Source organism: Vipera ursinii, assembly GCF_947247035.1.
Source record: "Vipera ursinii genome assembly, chromosome: Z".
Lineage (NCBI taxonomy): Eukaryota > Metazoa > Chordata > Lepidosauria > Squamata > Viperidae > Vipera > Vipera ursinii.
Genome location: NC_139517.1, coordinates 10,150,960 through 10,170,510, shown reverse-complemented (window position 1 = coordinate 10,170,510; position 19,551 = coordinate 10,150,960). Strand labels below are relative to the sequence as shown.

The following is a 19,551-nucleotide window of genomic DNA, read 5'->3' as shown; positions in this document are numbered from 1 at the left end:
TTTTTTCCATTGCCGGCAATGGGGTGGGCGCGGTTTCACTATGATGCATCCGGCCCATGGGCCGGAAGTTTGATACCCCTGATTTAGAGCCGTGCTAGGGAAATAAGCCACAAAGGGGTTTTGTAGATACTAGCATTCCACTGCTTTTGTTGGGCCAAACAATTACAGCTTAACCTGAGATTAAGCCCAAAGTGCCTTTTAAATTGGTTATTGCCCTTGTCTGTAATCTTGTCGTGTTGATGGTATAAACAGCATGTGTAAGATTGCGGGAAGTATAACTGGAACATTGGAGCTTTCTGTCTTAGTTCCCCCCACACACACACAGTGTTGTTTTCACCCACTGTAGTTTTAGTAAATGAGTGTGCTAAGTGTAAATAGAGATGGAGTCTTTTCTCAAAGGGATTTAGGGATCTATGACAGAGCCAGTTGTGGAGGGAAGTTTATTGCAAAATGGGTTTTAATTCTGGGTTTAACAGACTATTGAGAATAGTCAGAATTAACCTAACAGTGGGGACACAGTTACCATTTTTCTCATTTCAGTTTTTTCCCCCCTCCACCTTCTATGTAATATCTTTATCTGTAATATGTAATATCGGGTGTAATATCTTTGATATTACAGTTCTCTTTTCTTCCCCAGCAACTCCCAATTAGTCTGAACCTTCTTCTTTTCTGAACGTGACAATACAGACCTGCATTCTCCTACTAGCCTTCTTTTTTGCAAGCCAAAGTAGGATTAAATGTCGGTTGGGTAATGCTTATGCCTGAATTTCAAGTTTGTGCATTCTTTTTTTTTTTTTAAACAAACCTCTTAGGGGAAAATTGAAAAACAGGAGTTCCTCCAGGAACAGCTATCGCTATGCAGCCATATACATTTGAATCATATTCTGGCTTTAGGGAATGGCATTTTGCCAAGAACGGCTGTCTTCCGATGTGAGTTGCTTTGCTTTTGCTTTTGCAGAATACATTACTTGTCCTAGTAGGGCTACATTTTGGTGACTCTTGCTCTTTTGCATGACAATTGTTATTAGTTCTTTGGATTTTCAAGCTTATAATACTTTTTTCCTTTTAAGGTGCATAAACTGGATAGCTTCTCCCAAATGTAACTTCTCCAGCGCTCTTTATGTAAGGCCAAACAATTATTAACTAGATTTTGTACCTGTTAGCAGGGCTGCGTCTAATTCTTGGCAGAAAGCAAGAGACTGCTACTGTGATAGTCAGGAGCGTGCAGACTAGAGCAGCACAGCAGTATGCACTGAGAGTAATCTTCTTAGTAGCAGGGTTGTAAATAACTCTTCTTGGCATGCATACACTTGAACACGCACCTATACCCGTAGAGGTGTGTCTCCCTTACACTACAGGCCCACACCCTTTCCCTCCCATTCCCTGGGGCTGCCTGTCACCTGACCCACCAACACTTTCAGTTCTTTGTGTCCTGGCCTAGAAGAAAGTTTTGCTTTGAACATGCCTCAGTTCACTGTAACCAAAGTGGAAGATGAAGAGGGGAAACCAGAAGAGGATGGACAGGCAAGAAGCAGTTCAGGGCAGATCTGGGATCCTAGTGAAATTGCCAGGCAAGGTAAGGAAGTTAAATTGGATAGTTTCTTCCCATTTAATCACGGTTTGCTCTCCTCCCCCAACTTTTTACTTGAGGTCTGGTGATGTTTAATCTGTTTCGTTAGCCCCATTTGCTAGTAAGAACCATGTGCTCAGTTACCCACCTTCTAACATGGCGAAAGCCCTCTTGTCTCCTTCACTTTCCCCTCACCATCATTTCTTCCCAGTGCACCCTCTGATAGGTTTTTTTTTTTAAGTCTTCCTGTCTCTCCTCTGGCTTTGTTTAATCCATTAATCGCCTTCTCACTAACATGCCTGAAGCGTGACCTTCAGCCAGGTACTAACTGGCTGTCTAAGGCAAGTAACTAAAGTCGAACAAAACTATAATCTGTGATTAGGGTTTAATTAGGACAGGGGTGGTGTCCTGCTTCTTGTTCTCTGGAGGAAATTCTAGCCACACGTATATCCGGGATTCCTGTTCGGTTTCATCCCTTAGATAGCACGTGAGTCCAGATCAATGGGAAAAATTGTGGACTGTGAAGCCAGGTTCTCTTCAACATATTATTTTAGGATTACAGCAACAGAGTAGTGTGTCTTGAGACCACATACACAGCTCATTGTTTTTCTGGGCTATGATTTTGGGGGATGTAAACCCAGAAGTAGAATTTAAAACAAATAACGATTAAATGCAAATCTATTACATTTGCTTGCTGCCCGACTTCATGACTCTGGCTCAGAATGTTCTCTTTCTGCTTCCATTTTGGCATCAAGTGAACCCATTCAGAGATACTATAGATAGTTCTGCTATGGCTCCATCCTAGTGGTGATGAAAACAGATAATACCTATGCCACCCTTTTTTTCTTCTTGAATGGGTTGATAGGTATTTTATTCTCCTTATACTCTCTGGGTTGCATTGTTTATCATTATGTTTTTTCCTGGATTTTTTTTTAGAAACGTTGAACAGTTGTTTGCTTGTCTTCAGAGTCTTCCCGCGATAATACTTCCTTTTCAAGCATACTCTGTTCCATTAATGTTTCCCATCACATTCCAGCCATGCTAAGCCAATCTGATAAATTATTATTATCTTTTTTTCCTTTGGATTCCCTCAACATAAGATTTACTTTTTTGAAGTTTTTCCCCTAATTCTATAAGCCCAGGTCTTTGTTAATCTTAATTACGTTTTATATTTGGATGAAGTTGCTTTGGCTTTTTCCTTCTCTTTGCTTGGGTGTGTGTATCTTCGATAGTCTGTTTCATGTGATTTGGCCTGAATTGTTTATTGTTACATTACTATGCTGTTACTCAGCATGACCCTGAGTTTGCTAAATTATTTTTTCCCCCATTAGGCTACTATTTTCTATGCCATCTTAAAGCTTCCTTGGTGTTGGCACTAACCAAAATTCTCTTACACTCTGCCTGGGAAAGCAGTGAAAAGGAATTGACAATTTAAGTGGAAAAAATGGTTAAAAATGACTATTTACTATAGTTGTGGCCTCAAATTATTACTATTGTTATAAACAGTGCTTTGTTTCATTCTTCCCAATACCCAGCTATAGATTTCATTATTATTCCCATTTTGCAGATAGGAAGCAGCAGGTAGAAAATGTAGACTTGCGTAATAACTTTCAGTAATATTTCCCCTAAGCCCCCACAGAATTCTGAGCTCTTATAAAGCAGGATTCCTAATCAGAGATATGGAAGATGCAAGTCTGAGAGTATATAAGCTGATAGGGTAAAACCATTCAGGTTCAATAAGCTTTACTTCCACTTTACTCTAATGTGACCTAGAGAGCATCACTGGCTTAGAGAAAGCATATATATTCTTGGTTTTCCTTCCTATTTGGAAAGAACACAAATCTCATAACCCCAAACAAATTAATTTGCAAGATTTCTTTATGAAAGGGTAGATGAGAAGAAGGAACTTGGAATAGATTTTGCAGCACTCCTCAGAAAGAATGGAAGTCGAGTTTACCCCATGGTGTTTCTTCTATATGAACAATTAATTACATGGAGGAAATGCACATATCAGAAAGGTACAACAGAACTTAAAACTCAACAGAAGGGTTTGTTCTATTGCACAATATTGGTGGCCCCCAGGGGGAGAGCCTTCTCTGTGGGCGCCCCGGAGCTATGGAATCAGCTACCGGTTGAGCTCCGGACGGCGCCCGACCTTCGCTCCTTTCGCCGTGACCTAAAAACATACTTTTTTGAACAAGCTGGCCTGGCCTGATGTAGGGATTGGGGGGGGGTTGTTATGGTTATTTTATTGAGTTTTAAAGATGTATTTTAGTATGTGGGCATTTATTTAATCTTGTTTTAACTTTTGTAATCTGTATTTTTATTCTTGCCCTGTTCACCGCCCTGAGTCCTTCGGGAGAAGGGCGGTATAGAAATAGTATTAAATAAATAAATAAATATTCTAAACTGCAGCTGTTAACCTAAATAAAACTTAATATGTCCTATCACCTCGTCAGTCACCCAGAATAGTATTTCTGTCTTTGGTTTGGCCTCCTGCATACGTCCCTCTTTCCCTCAGAAGATTCCTACACAGCCCAGAAAGTTCGTTCTTAGCTGTGTATCTGGCTGTAAAAGTCTGGATGCTGTCTGGTAAAAAGTTGCTCTCTTTGCAGTATGTCCATTCTTTGTGCCTCCATTCTTCCACAGGTAACAAAGAAGGAAAGCACAAAGAAAAAAGCTTTTTAACAATAAGTGTTAAGAAAGTACGGTAACTAGTGGGTTTCTATGCCTGCAGAGGCCAAAACTACTGCCTTAACTGCCTTCACACCACTCGGCCTAAGATACTGTATTCAGAAGAGAAGCCTATTAAGGTTAAATCTCTTAGGCTGAGTAATCTGTTTATGCCCGAAGTATAATAATCCTAAATCGAATCATTTCTATGATCTCCAGAAATGCAATCTTCTATATAGATTTCGTTTTCCTGCTGGTGATGAGGAAACACACATACCTACACACCATGCCCCAGAAACTTATTCTAATTTAGATTTGATGTGTAACCAGGCACCTTCCTTGTTGGAAGTGCCCCAAATCCGTTTAATCTCTACTTATCCTCCTCAACACTTTAAATTGCTTTGCCAAGGCAAGGAGCAGAAATAATTATGTGCAGACTCAAGAGTCATCCAGTGGTTTTGCTGCTGGGGACCAAACTATGCTAGCTAGTCAAGGAAGATTGCCAGTGCTAGAGTGTTTGACAGCCATGAAGATACACTTGTGAATGGATATGAAGTATTTTGGTTTGATATTTCATCAACTAGTCCCTCCTTTTTCAAATGGTTTGAAAATGTTGGTTAATGTTGGCTTGCTGGAATCATGGCCTGCAGTCTATACAATCTGAGCATTGTTCTTATCGGAAACCAACCCACAAACTCAGAGAACAAACCACCCTCATCCTACACTCGAGCTACAGATATTCGCCACTGTCGCAAATTGTTCTTATTGCTGCCAATTAATTAATTGATTAATTAATTAATCAAATTTATTTACAGCCTGGTACAGTCTCAGCAGCTGTATAGAATTTACTCATGAATGTGTTTTCACTTTGGAAAAAAAATAGCCCAAATTATTTTCTCTTTCCCTGCCATTTAAAAAAAAATGGGTACAGTAAAACCTCATTTTAACAGATAGTTTGGGGAAAGGTGTTCATTAAATCCGTAAGCATGAATTTATCATTTTCATCAATTAATTGACGTAAATGGTTTGATTAATGTGCAACAAGCACTTGGTTTAATGCACATTACTTCCTTAAATGGTGATGAATTCTGGATTAGCATATGTTCTGTCAAAGATCTATTAAACTAAAATTTTACTGAAATTGTATTGGTTCTCATTTTTATTATATTCAGCGGACACCCTTTACCAAGCTCACAAGACATATTTTAAATATTCAATAAAATGAAAATATGATTAAAAATAATAAACAATTTTGACCCTCAAAAGAACAACACCAGCATTTGTGAAGTCAAAATTGCAACAACAGTAAGGTAAAGAAGATTTTGACCACATTCCTAAAAGCTACCAATGGCAGACTTCCTCTGGAGAAAGTTAAATAGAAGAGAAGAGAAGAGGAAGGGACCTTGGAGGTCTTCTAGTCCAGCCCCCTGCTCAAGCAGGAGAACCTATACAGCTTCCAATATACCATTCCAAGTTCCAAGATTTGCTGTTCTAAAAGCATTTCAGATTGTTTAAGTAATTGTCTGTGGTGCTGTTTCCAAAACACTTGAACAGACCTTTGTATAAGTGTCTTAAATTTGCTTGCCAGTTTATTCCAGCTACCTGATAACAGTGTATAATATAGAAATCTTTCATCTGACTGATAGTACACTATACCATTCCTGATCTCCTTCCTTGCATTATTTTTAACGTGATTTTTTTTAACAGCCTTGTTAAAAACATCCAGTTTTGATTTGACTTTAGCAGATTTGTACATAATTGGCTCTGTCTTAATGATGGACATTTAGATAATGATGGACATTTAGACCCTCATTATATCTGAATGCATTTAAGGCAAAACAAATCTTACGTTATCCTAGAGCCTGTAAGTCACTAGAAAAAGAAATAGGCATAGCAGGCCATCATTTTACTGTTTCCATAAACAAGAAAATTAAAAACAAAAAACAGGAAGCTGATTTTGAATCATGCCCATATCAGCTGCATCGATTAAATGAGAGAGCAAGAAGAGAGGGAATTTTCGGTTTTATGGGCAACGTAGGCAAAATTCAGGGACAAAATGATTAGGCAATCATTTATATTTGTTAATTGTTTATGTTTGCATAATCCTGGGTTTATTTCAATTTGAACATGTGCTGCTATGCAATTAGAATTTTACATTACCAGTCTCATAATCTTGCAAGAGTCCAAACTCCCTCTTCTACCCCTCATCTATTCCTTTCCTACGTATTTAATAGTCCTGCTCCATCAGGAAGTCACAGAGGAATAATAATAATAATAATAATAATAATAATAATAATAATAATAATAATAATAATAATAATAATAATAATTTTATTTGTATACCGCCCTTCTCCCGAAGGACTCAGGGCGGTGAACAGGGCAAACATATAAAAATACAAGAATACAAACATTAAAAGAGATTAAACAGGGTGCCCAGAAACTAACAACAATGAATTAAAATACATTAAAACAATGTTAAAATCCAAACCCATCACCCATCAGGCCAGGCCGGCTTGTTCGAACAAGTAGGTCTTCAGTACAGGAAAGATGGTCAGCCTGTGATCATCCAGGCCTAATTGAAGTGCATTTTTCATTTAGCCATATTCAGGATGGCCTGTTGTGAAGGATGTTGAAGTTCAGCAATATTTGGAAGGCCATTGAGGAAAACTTATCGTTTAGGCTAACAGAAGAATGACGTACGATTCCTTCCTTTCTATAACTCTCTCAGGCTTATTCCGGAATAAGCCAGAGAGAGTTACAGAAAGGAAGGAATCGTACTTCATTCTTCTGTTAGCCTATTATTTTTTTCACTCACGGGTGCCCCCCCCCCACCCCGTCCTATCTATTATCACCCCGGCCCCTTGGATTACAATGTGACACCAATTGTGGGTTGGTGGAAAAAGGGAAGGGCAGTTCTGTACAGTGGCTTCTAGTCTCGATTCTTTGTTTAGTGATTTGCCGCTGTTGGTTTAAAACCACAGAGTAGGGTTCCCTGATGAGTTACTTCATGCTTTTCGTTAGGTTGATTACAGTTGTTGAGGGAAAGGGGAAAGTACCTTTTAAAGAAATCCTGGGAAGTTTGGGGACAAAACAGTTCGTTTTATTCTCCCATTCTCTTTATTTTGCTATTCATTTTCCCCCCCTCCATATTCTGCTTGATTTTTCAGATGTGAGTCAAATTTCCATCACAGGGGAACAATGTCACCTCTTAGGTACAGTATCGCAGAGGACTTTTTATGTGTGTTTGGTCGCATGTGTGTTTGTGGTAAATGTATGTTATCATGTTATTAACAGATCAGTTGATGTGGGGCGGAGGGTACACATCTCGGTTGGCTGAAGCTGTATAGGTGGATAGAAGGAAGTTGAGTGTGTGTATGTGTGTGTGTGTGTGTGTAGGAGTGTGTATTTTTGTGTCTGAGAGAGAGATAATATTGTGCAGTGCAGTCTTCATCAATAGAACTCATAAATTTTCCAGTAATGGGAAGCTTGCTCTTTAATAGATGTCTTTATAAATGTCTGTTTTGTTGGTTGATTATATTCTTTAAAGGAGCAGTGTAACTTTTTAGTTGCTTGGATTATATTCTCATGAAAAGACAGTGGTCATACTGATAGAGGTAATATAACCTAACACTAAAGAAAGCAAGATGATGAATACCTTTTCTAGATTATCTCCTGCTTTAGCATTTGTAAAAAAATACAGACATGCTTCTTCCCGGTCAATTTATTTTTGTAGCATTTGGATTCAGGTTAACTTTGTTTCAACACAAAATAGCTCTTAACTCTCCAAATTCATTTACTTAGTCAATTATAAAAACCTCATTAAGCATACAATTAAATAAAAAAAACATTATTAAAAACAATAAGGATCAATACAGTGTTGACAATGCCATTCCTTCTGCAAGGAAGGAAGAACTTAGACCAGGGGAAATTTACAGATAGTCTATGACTTACAACAGTTGATTTAGTGACTGTTGAATGCTACAACAGCACTGAAAAAGTGACTTATGACCATTTTTCACACTTATGACCATTGCAGCATATTCATAGTTACTTGATCAAAATTCAGACACTTAGCAGCTGCTTCATATTTATGATGGTTGCAGTGTTGAGGGTCATGTGATCAGCTTTTGCAACCTTCTGACAAGCAAAATCAATGGGGAAGCCAGAGTCACTTAACAATAGTGTTACTAATTTAACAGCTGCAAAGGTTTCCCCTAACAACTGTGGCAAGAAAAGTTTTAAAATGGGGCAAAACTCACTAAACAAACCTTTCACTTGGCAGCATAAATTTTGGGCTCAATTGTGATCGTACCTTGAGGACTACCTGCATTCTACTGCTCTATAGATTACCATAGGTAATTTAAAATCAGGATGGCTATCAGAGATTTGGGGTTGTTGAAACAGGATCAACATGCTTTTGAAAGATCAAGGAGTCCTGCATCTTCAGTCTGGGAAAACTGACTGGGTAAACAATAGCAGATGATTATCTATCTGTGTTTGTAGGATTCCAGAGATACAGAATCAACAAAAGCATATCAGCAAAATACCCTGGAACTGTTTGTTCCAGTATGCTGAGAATGTTACCTTAGGATAACAATTCAGTGAAAGCTCATTCCTACTTCATTTAATAGATTCTACATACTCTGAAAGCAGAATTCAGAACACAGAATTCTATACCATCCCTTCATTCCCCTAAAATGGGGTGAGTCGTCCATTTTCCCTTTCCTATATTTAGCTGGCCAATTAACAGGCTATTTACGAGCCTTTTATGAGGTAGATAGATAGATAGATAGATAGATAGATAGATAGATAGATAGATAGATAGATAGACTTTATTGTCATTTTTTTAATGGGCACAATGACAAGACATTAAAAATGAAATTTAGTTGCTTGCTCTCAAAGTTTACACATACACAACACACATTAAAGCACCCTGTTTACAACATATGTATAGACCTACACCCTTACATATCAGTAAAATATTAATCACTGTCCATCTTGAATACATAACGAAAGAAGGAAGCTTTAGAGTTCACAAGTCGAAGCTGTATGGAACAAAACTGGCTGAATCTGGATGTTCTGCTTCGGATACCACGGAGCCTCCTCCCAGAAGGTAACAAGGAAAACAGGTTGTGAAGAGGATGTGTAACGTTCCAGACAATCGTGCGGACCCTGCTCAAGCAATACTTAATGTGCTATCCTGGATGGAAGGGAAAGAACTGCCAATAATATTTTCAGCCATCCTCACCACTCCCTGCACCGCCTTCCTGTCTGAAGCAGTGATGCTTCTAAATCAGACTGATGCTGTATGACAGGATGCTTTTGATTGTCCCTCTGTAGAAAGTGGTAAGGATAGGGGAAGGAAGATACGCTTTTCTCATGCAACACAGAAAATGCAGGGGTTGCTGTGCCCGCTTCACCAATGTCTTGCTGTTGAGTAACCAAGCCAGCCCACTCCTTAGCTGCACACCCAGGAATTTGATGCTGGTAACCATCTCCACAGGTGAATCATTAATGCACAGAGAAGTGTGGCTGTGCCTGCCTTTTTTGAAATCGACAATGATCTCTTTGGTTTTTCCAGGATTTAAAACTAGGAGAGAGAAACATTAGCATTTTGACTTTATTACAGGTAGTCCTCGACTTACAATAGTTCACTCAATGACCATTCAAAGTTATGACACAGAAAATAATGACTTATGACCGTTTTTCACTATTACGACTGTTGCCGCATCTCCATGGTCACATGATCGAAATTCAGGCACTTGGCCACTGACTCATATTCCGTATCTGAAATCTGTTGAGAAAGTCCCAGCAATAAATTGAGAACCAGTATATATCTATAATTTGTGATTTGCTTCTGTTTGGAAGATCACCAGCCATAGTCAGCATCTTTTTACTGATTGCCTGTTCTGAGGCAAGAGATATGAATAAGATATTTTTCTCTCAAATGATGTTTGTGTAACATGTGTTGGTGTATACAAGGAGTCCAGAAACCGACATAAGCTAATGTTTGGAAAATGGGTAGAAAGTTTCAACCTTCTGTTTGGATGATTGTATTGGGAGAATGAAAGACAATTATTAGTTTAGCACATAAGAAGAGGCTGGGAGTGTGAGAATTTCCTTTTGAAAAAGGTACCAATCTGATTCTTTTGAAAAATATTACACGATAAGTAATTTTAGAGTGTCTTACTTGAAATGCCTTATTTCCAAAGATAGTTTCTCTTGCCTTCCATCATCATGGATTAAAGTTTACAAAAATGTAGAAAGTATGTAAAATTGTAAAAATCACTATAAATGGACTTTAAAGAAACAGCATTTATTTCACTGATTTGGTTTTTAAGTGCCTCTTTCTCCCTCAAAGTTGATCTTAAATTTTCACCTGAGAAGACTGTTCATAATTAAGACTTCTAGAGAAGAATTTGGCACAAGAATCTGTATCCTTGAAAATTATATATGAACCACTTTCAAGAATCTGCCATCTTAATAAACAAATCAGCTGCAGCTGTGAAGCCTGTTATCAGTGTCTTTGTGGATGAATTTAAAATTAAAGAATGAGGTCACAGAACCTTGCAGATAAGATTTTAGAACTTGGCTGCCTGTCTTTCAGTCTATTCCTCCATGAAGCTCCAGAGAAGAAGAGCTGGGTGATGTTAGACAGTTCTCCAAGATTAAAAAACAAGTGTGCACTGGCCAGCAACATTGGTTAAACAGAATCTTGGCATTGTACAATGGAGTACATGCACACTCACAATCTGAGATGTGGTAGGTTAGCTCCTCTTGCTGTCCCAAGTGTGGTCCGTGCTGCGAAAACCTCCCACAGTCTTGTGGGGTGAAGGGGTTTGTCATTGCCACCATCCCTGTTACAAAAATAAAATAAAAAAAAATCTCTGTCTTCCTTTATTCCAAAGAAGACAAGCATCCCTGCTCTTTCAGAGCTAACAAAAGGGCCAGGATGTGCTATATAAGCTAAATTTCGATTAGAACGAGATTACTGATTTCAGAAAAGAATGCAAATTATTTATAAAGGGGTTTAATAATTGAGGAACCCGTTTACCATCAAAAGGACAATGGGGAAAGAAAGAAGGAAATTCAGATTATTGTTAGCAGCAGAGGGCTTCTAACAGTTCACCTGAGAAAGGGGGGAAAACCTTGCTCCTGATTGGTTGCACAGAGTTTGAATTTCCAAGACTTTGGTGGTCTGTTCCCTTTGTCAGGGGTGTCAAACTCGTAACGTCATGTGATGTGTCGCGATGTATTGCAACTTTTTTCCCATTGCTGGCAATGGGGTGGGCCCAGTTTCACTACGATGCATCCGGCCCACGGGCCGGCAGTTTGACACCCCTGGTCTAGATTGATAAATTTAGTTTATTATTTTCTCCCCTTATTTCTCTCTGCCTGTTCTTTATGACACATATCCACCCTAAGAATAATAGAAATTGGTTCCTGAAAGATATTTCTTTTTATCGGCTGAGCAAGAAAAGTGCTTAACGGTCCTGCAGCAAAGATTTATTCTGATTGTTCCTGTAGAGATAGAGCTGCATGGTACAGAGCTGGAGAAACAGATTTGGGCTAGTCTTTCTCTTAAGCCAGGGGTGTCAAACTCACTTTCACTGAGGGCCGCATCAGCATTGCGGTTGCCCTCAGGGGGCTGGGTGGGTATGGCCAGGGTGGGCGTGGCCTACTGGGTGGGCGTGGCTAGAGTGCGTATGGCCTGGGTGGGCGTGGCCAGCTCTACATCATTCGCATCAAGGGTGCCTATGGGGGCCTGGGCAGGAGTGGGACAGATCTGAGGTTCTCTGGCAGAAGGAGGGTCTCTGGGCCAGGGCCAAGGCAGTGGGGGCCGTTCCCTCACTGTTTCCAGGATGGCTTTGCGGGCTGCATGAAACCACTTTGCGGGCCGAATCCGGCCCCCATGCCTTGTGTTTGACATGTGTCTTAAGCCATGCTTTCTTTTCCACATTCCAGATCCTGGACACAAGAAGGATTCCCATGCATTTCTTAACAATATCAACTATGAAGGAGGCGACGAATGCTTTGACAAGAATTTGGCACTCTTTGAGGTGAGATCACTGCTTGTTGCCATCGGTTCACTTTTGTTTCCCACTTCCACCATATACAGGTAGTCCTTGACTTACAACCACAGTTGAGCCCCACATTTCTGTTGCTAAGTGAGATATTTGTTCAATGAATTTTGCCCAATTTTTCAACCTTCCTTGCCACCGTTGTTAAGTGAATCACTGCAGTTGCTAAGCTAGTGGTTCTTAAGTGAATCTGGCCTTCCCATTGACTTGGCTTGTCGGAATGTTACAAAAGGTGATCACATGACCCTGGGACACTGTGACCGTCATAAATGTGAACCAGTTGCCATGATCAGGTGACCATGGGGATGCTGCAACGGTCGTAAGTGGGAAAAATGGTCCTCAGTCACTTTTTTCAGTGCTGTTGTAATTTTGGTCACTGAATGAACTGTTGTAAGTCGGAATACCTATACTTTCTATACCAATCTATGTCTGTATCCTTTCCTCCTTGTACCCTGTAATATAAGTTATGCATAAAAGCTTTCATCTTAATTCAAGTTTCTGGGCTTTTACAAGTCCGTAGAAAAAGTGTAGTTACTCTTAATTCTGCATGTTGAAAATTTTCCACCTGTCTTTTTTAAAGGATTTTGTTGTTGTTAGTTGCGAAGTCGTGTCCGACCCATCGCGACCCTATGGACAACGTTCCTCCAGGCCTTCCTGTCCTCTACCATCTTCTGGAGTCCATTTAAGCTCACGCCTCCTGCTTCAGTGACCATCCAGCCACCTCATTCTCTGCCGTCCCCTTCTTCTGTTGCCCTTAATCTTTCCCAGCATTAAGCTCTTCTCCAGTGAGTCCTTCCTTCTCATTAGGTGGCCAAAGTATTTGAGTTTTAGCTTCAGGATCTGGCCTTCTAAAGAGCAGTCAGGGTTGATCTCCTCTAGGACTGACCGGTTTGATCGCCTTGCAGTCCAAGGGACTCGCAGGAGTCTTCTCCACCACCAGAGTTCAAAGGATAGTAATTTTAAAAACAGTTTGGAAAGGGAGGCCAATCTTGTTTTTTGAGTTTTCTGAAAGTCTGAGGAAGATACAATGAAGATGCAAAACAGGAAAGATATGTGAACACATAAGTCTGTAGTATAACTAGCTTGTTCATAGTCCACTCTTGTTTCTTTTGGCTTCCATCCTTCATCGCTACTTTCAATCCTTCATTGATTTTTTTCCCCCTTCATCCATCTCAAAGGGACTTTTCATTGAAACTCGCTCTCAGGTCTACTGTCTTCTGTCCCACTTTGCAGGAGGAGATGGACACCCGACCCAAAGTGTCTTCTCTGCTCAATCGAATGGCCAACTACACCAACTTGATGCAGGGAGCCCGTGAACACGAGGAGGCAGAGAGTGTCCCTCCAGGCAAGAAAAAAATCACCAAGGTAAGAAATGGCACCAAGAAGGTTTATGGGAGACATCTTGAAATGAGGGAAAGAAAATGTGTTTAAGATCAGAATTGAAAGAATTAATATTTTCCTCCACGATTATTTCCCAAAGGTCCTTTTTCAGGAGGCAACTGGACTTCCTTGTTTTTCTTTGAAGTTGATTCGTTTCTCATCCAAGAAGATTCTTCAGCTCTGACTGGATGGTGGGGCATTCTTTTAGTGAGGGTTAGCGAGGTGATCCTGAGGACACAGATAAGCCTCCAGGAGCTTGAACAATTTGCTGAAAGAATGCAAATGACCAGCTATCTGCAAGAAGTATAAATCCTTCCATTCCCCACCATCCAGTTGGAGCTGAAGAAGAAGCTTGGATGAGAAGCGAAACGTCTTTAAAGAAAAACATGGAAGTGCAGTTGCCTCTTGAAAAAGTATCTTTGGGACAACCATGACCTGGATGACAGTCTCAGAATAGAATAGAGTAGAGTACAACAGAACAGAACAGAACAGAACAGAACTAGAGAAGTCTACAGTCCTAAACATTTGACTTTCTCAAGATATGCTCTGGGCTTCTTAGAGAAGCGTTCGTTTTTGTATGCTCTGGAAGAAACATTTCTAAATCCTTGGACTTTTACATGTAATTTTTGAGACTTAAATAAGTAGGATTAGATTAATAAGTTGGCAGAGATACATTTTTTTTTCCTTTTGTTTTATATGCCTCACGCTTTACTGACCTTTCCAGACTTTCTGAGAATTTCAGCTTCCTCAGAAGCTTCACTTTGGTAGATCTTAAACATTACCTTGAAACTGATTACGCCCAGTTGATTTACTGATATTCACTTAACCCCTGTGGCAGGAAAGGTCATGAAATGGAGCAAAATTCACTTAACAAATGTCTCACTTAGCAACAGAAATTCATTCCATTGAATCAGCAGCTAGGAAAACACTTGTCACCTATCCTGAACTCAGAGAACAGATTAACCTGGATATTACAGTTAATGACTCTTGAGAAGTGGACAGGATCAAAGAATAGAGAAATTACAAGTTTTCATTGTATAGGTAATCCTCAACGATCACACCTGAGCCCAAAATTTCTGTTGCTAAGTGAGACATTTGTTAAGTGAATTTTGCTCCATTTCATGACCTTTCCTGCCACAGGGGTTAAGTCAATTACTGCAGTTGTTAAATTAGTAACACAGTTGTGAAGGGAATCTGGCTTCCCTATTAACGTCGCTTGTCAGAAGGTCGCAAAAGGTGATCACAGGTGACCCCAGGACACTGCAACCGTCATAAATATGAAACAGTTGCCAAGTGTCTGAATTTTGATCACATGACCATAGGGATGCTGTAATGGTTGTGTGAAAAATGGTCATAAGTCACTATTTTCAGTGCCATTGTAACTTTGAAGGATCACTAAACGAACTCTTGTGAGTTTAGGACTGCCTGTATAGAGAAGCTTGATCTTAACCCTCTGCCTGTCCTTCTACTAGATTCCACAGATGGGCACCTTCATGGGAGTCTACCTGCCTTGCTTGCAGAACATCTTCGGAGTGATTCTTTTCTTGCGTCTTACTTGGGTTGTGGGTACAGCTGGTGTGCTGCAAGCCTTTATCATTGTCCTTATTTGCTGTTGCTGTGTAAGTTACCCTGTCTGATCAAATTAGTATCACACTATGTTACTGCAGTCTTCGGTATAGAGGAAGGCTGGGGGGCGGGAGGGGGGGTGGAGAGAAGAAGGAAACCTCTGATCTTGAGGAAGGAGAAATTACATTCACTCATTTTAGTATCCCATGGCTGAAATGCCAGTACAAAAATAATATTCTTTGTAAAAAAGGTAAAGGTAAAGGTTCCCCCGCACATGTGTGCTAGTCGTTTCCGACTCTAGGGGCCGGTGCTCATCTCCGTTTCAAAGCCCAAGAGCCAGCGCTTGTCCGAGGACGTCTCCGTGGTTATGTGGCCGGCATGACTAGACGCCAAAGGCGCACGGAACGCTGTTACCTTCCCACCGTAGTGGTCCCTATTTTTCTACTTGCATTTTTTACGTGCTTTCGAACTGCTAGGTTGGCAGACGCTGGGACGAGTAACAGGCGCTCACTCTGTTACGCGGCACTCGGGATTCGACCCGCCAAACTGCCGACCTTCTGATCAACAAGCTCAGCGTCCTAACCCACTGAGCCACTGCGTCCCTATATTCTTTGTAGATGTAGTCAATTGTTGTGTTGAGATCATTGGTGATCTTTATTTCCATATTTATTCTTTGGTTAACCTGTTCCTACATTTTTGAAAATGTCCATCTTCCCACCTGACTAAAGCCATTTTGCTCACTTCCGCCTTGGCATTTTGTCCTCATTACCCATAATAATAAAGAAAACTAAAGGGAGAATTATCAAAATATAAAACTGAATGGGGTGGGAAAAAGCAAATCTAGGTTTGTCAAAATAATAGCCAAATGTTATAAGCTCTGTTAGTGACTTTTAACACATTGCAAGATAAGAACCTGCAACTTCCTGTATTTATCTCCTAAATTACTTAGGCTGTCTGTTTCTCACCTTCTCCTTAGACATTGCTAACAGCCATCTCCATGAGCGCCATTGCCACCAATGGAGTTGTGCCTGGTAAGCACTAACTTTTTAAAAATCTCCCACATGCCTTCAAATCCGATCACGTTCAATGTCTTCCTGAGTGCTCCCCTCTCAGAAATCTGATTAGTTGATATGGAGAATGTCCCCACTTTCACAAAGCATGGAATTCTTTCTCTAACCATGGTTATAGCAATAGCTCTTAGACTTAAATACCACACTATAGTGCTTTACAGCAGGGGTCCCCAACCCCCAGTTCGTGGGTCTGTACCAGGCCGCAGCATGCCAGCAACCGGTCTGCAGAAACAAGCAAAGCCCCATCCATGGGATTCAGGCGGCACACAAAATCATGCACCCTCCGGTCCACGGATAAACCTCTCTCCATCGAACCAGTCCTTGGCGCCCAAAGGATTGGGGACCTCTGCTTTACAGCGTTCTCTGAACGGTTTACTGTGTCAGCATATTGCCTCCAAATATCTGACCTCGGAGGGATGGCAGGCTAAGTCAACCTTGAGCAAGTCAGGATCAAACTGTAGACTGTGAGCAGAGTTAGCCTACAATACTGCGCCACCAGGGCTCCCCAGTGTTATTTGTCCTTTGGGGGCTGATTTTTGTTCTGCTGTTGGTTTGTTTTTGAAAGCCACAGGCAGGTCCTTCTGAAAAGGTGAGGGGGTTGGAATGAGTAAGAAAGCAGGGATCATATGATTTCCCCTCTGCAGCTTCTGCCATGAGCTTCTTTGTCGCCTCTCTGCAGCTGGAGGGTCATACTTCATGATTTCACGAGCCCTGGGCCCTGAGTTTGGAGGAGCTGTAGGACTCTGCTTCTATCTCGGCACTACCTTTGCTGCTTCAATGTACATCTTGGGGGCTATTGAAATCTTCCTGGTAGGTATTCAGTGCCCCATAGGAGAAGATATAAGACGGTGTTGTAGTTCTGAGGTATAAGTCCTGTCACTCGGCTACAGCTCCTCTGAGAAGCAGGAGACTGCGGATCGGAGTGTCTCTTGCTACCATCGTGCCAACCCCACATCTTTTTTTATTTTCACTCCTCTGACTAGGCCGAAGGTGACGTGTGACTCATTCTTGCCTCCTCTCAGATGTACATTGCCCCCAAGGCAGCCATCTTCCACAGCGATGATCCCCTGAAGGAGCCGGCAACCATGCTGAACAACATGCGGGTTTATGGCTCGGCCTTCCTGCTGCTTATGGTGCTGGTGGTATTTGTGGGAGTGCGTTACGTGAACAAGTTTGCCTCTCTTTTCCTTGCCTGCGTCATCGTCTCCATTCTGGCTATTTACAGTGGTGTCATCAAGTCCTCCTTTGCACCTCCTGATTTTCCGTAAGTTACTAGCATACTCTGAAGTGGCTAACCAAACTCCCTTTGAAATCCCCACCATCCTGCCCCTAAAGGAGTTGGGAAATATAGAATGGCCAGCAGAAGAACTCTGCTCTCCATAGTACTCTCTGAATTTGGTTGTTTCCTTATTACCCGAACTAGGTAACATCTACTGTATTTTCTGGCGTATAAGACTACTTTCTAACCCATGAAAATCTCCTCAAATGTCAGGGGTCGTCTTATACGCCGGGTGCTGAAAATTTAGGGACAGGGCTGGCTGGAAAACCTGGAGCGGATCTCCCATTTAGTCTGCGCAGGGAAAGCGGGACCAATTGGAGAAGAAGCTGCAGTCTGTGATTTTTTACAGGGTTTATAGGGTTTCCTGCCTTAGCAGGGGGTTGGACTAGATGACCTCCAAGGACCCCTCCAACTTATTATTATTATTATTATTATTATTATTATTATTATTATTATTATTATTATTATTATTTAATCCACTTGCACTGTTTTATGTTTACATGTTTGATGACAAACAGCCTTATGTTTATAAGTGACAGTTTTCCTACTAAGCACCTGCATGTCATAAGCATTTGAATTAAAATTACCATATTAAAATCAAATCTGATGTTTTTTAATTTTGATTTAAGTGTGCGTTGGAAGAGGGGTAGTCTTATACGGCGAGTATAGCCCAAACCCTATAATTTAACAGGAAATGTAGGGGGTCGTCTTATACGCCCAGTCGTCTTATACGCCGGAAAATACGGTAGTCTAGCACTAGTGACATTACGTAGTTTGGTTAATGAAATGTCTGCAAGAAAACAGCCCAGCTCAGAGAGCACCAAGGACCTCTCATTTCCACCCCGAGCTACAAATATTCTTTACTGAGAATTTCCTTCCCAACCCTAGAATTTCTAGTTTGTGTGTACAAACAGAACAACAACTCACCACTCCCACGGATGGTAGCATGTACTCATTTTCAAACTGGTCAGCTTTTGAAATCCAATTTGCTCGTCTTTATTTCTCTCCCCATTCAGTGTGTGCATGCTGGGGAATCGTTCCCTCTCCCAGCACCATATTCAGACATGTGCCAAGACCAAGGAGTATGGTAACCTCACCATACCCACGTTCCTGTGGACACGCTTTTGCAACCATAGCAGGCTCCTCAACGCCTCTTGCGACGAGTATTTCCAACACAACAATGTCACTGTTATCCAAGGAATTCCAGGACTAGCCAGTGGTGTTATTGCTGGTGAGAAAAGGTTTACTTTTGTTCTTTGTCTGGCGAAAGTGCTCTTTGTTTTTTCTCTGTTGCTCTTCAAGTCCTTTCTTATTGCAGCAGTGACCGTGAAGTTTCTTTGGGACACTTCTCAGCCTAATTTTATTATTATTATTATTATTATTATTATTATTATTATTATTATTATTATTATTATTATTATTTAATTTTATTCATATACCGCCCTTCTCCCGAAGAACTCAGGGCGGTGAACAGGGCAGATATATAAAAAATACAAAAATACAAAAGTTAAAAGAAAATTAAACATATGCCCAACTAAAAACAGTAAATACATATTAAAAATGACCATAAAAACCCAACCCATCCCCCATCAGGCCAGGCCGGCTTGTTCAAATAAGAGTGTCTTCACATCGCGACGGAAGGAGCGAAGGTCGGGCGCCATCCGGAGCTCAACCGGCAACCGATTCCATAGCTCCGGGGCGCCCACAGAGAAGGACCTCCCCCTGGGGGCCACCAACCGACATTATTATTATTAATGGGACCGGTGGCACCCTGAGGAGGCCCTCTCTGTGGGAGCGCACAGGGCGGAGGGAAGTTGATGCCGGCAGCAGGTGCTCCCTAAGGTACCCCGGACCCATGCCATGTAGGGCCTAATTGTTAAGAAGATTGTGGGATGGGGGGGGCACTTTAAATAAATGATGGGGTGAGGGTGG

At 41.0% G+C, this 19,551-nt stretch overlaps 2 protein-coding genes across 8 annotated transcripts in view; one reads left to right on the top strand and one right to left on the bottom strand.

The window, feature by feature from the left end:
• The window catches only part of LOC310649375 (uncharacterized protein), a 403,049-nt gene that overhangs the window by 304,878 nt on the left and 78,620 nt on the right, over positions 1 to 19,551 (bottom strand). The window lies entirely within an intron of this gene.
• Positions 1 to 19,551, top strand: part of SLC12A6 (solute carrier family 12 member 6) — a 60,322-nt gene that overhangs the window by 26,398 nt on the left and 14,373 nt on the right. For 3 of the 7 annotated variants that reach the window (XM_083377640.1, XM_083377641.1, XM_083377639.1), the window contains exons 3-10: positions 7,411 to 7,455; positions 12,209 to 12,303; positions 13,558 to 13,689; positions 15,177 to 15,323; positions 16,247 to 16,301; positions 17,020 to 17,150; positions 17,363 to 17,604; positions 18,636 to 18,850. In XM_083377640.1, the coding sequence (XP_083233766.1) occupies positions 7,411 to 7,455; positions 12,209 to 12,303; positions 13,558 to 13,689; positions 15,177 to 15,323; positions 16,247 to 16,301; positions 17,020 to 17,150; positions 17,363 to 17,604; positions 18,636 to 18,850 (1,062 nt within the window). Of the gene's footprint in view, positions 1 to 1,373; positions 1,577 to 7,410; positions 7,456 to 10,850; positions 11,006 to 12,208; positions 12,304 to 13,557; positions 13,690 to 15,176; positions 15,324 to 16,246; positions 16,302 to 17,019; positions 17,151 to 17,362; positions 17,605 to 18,635; positions 18,851 to 19,551 lie in introns of those variants that run through there. The other 4 variants (XM_083377643.1, XM_083377642.1, XM_083377644.1 and 1 more) reach the window with 3 other exon arrangements.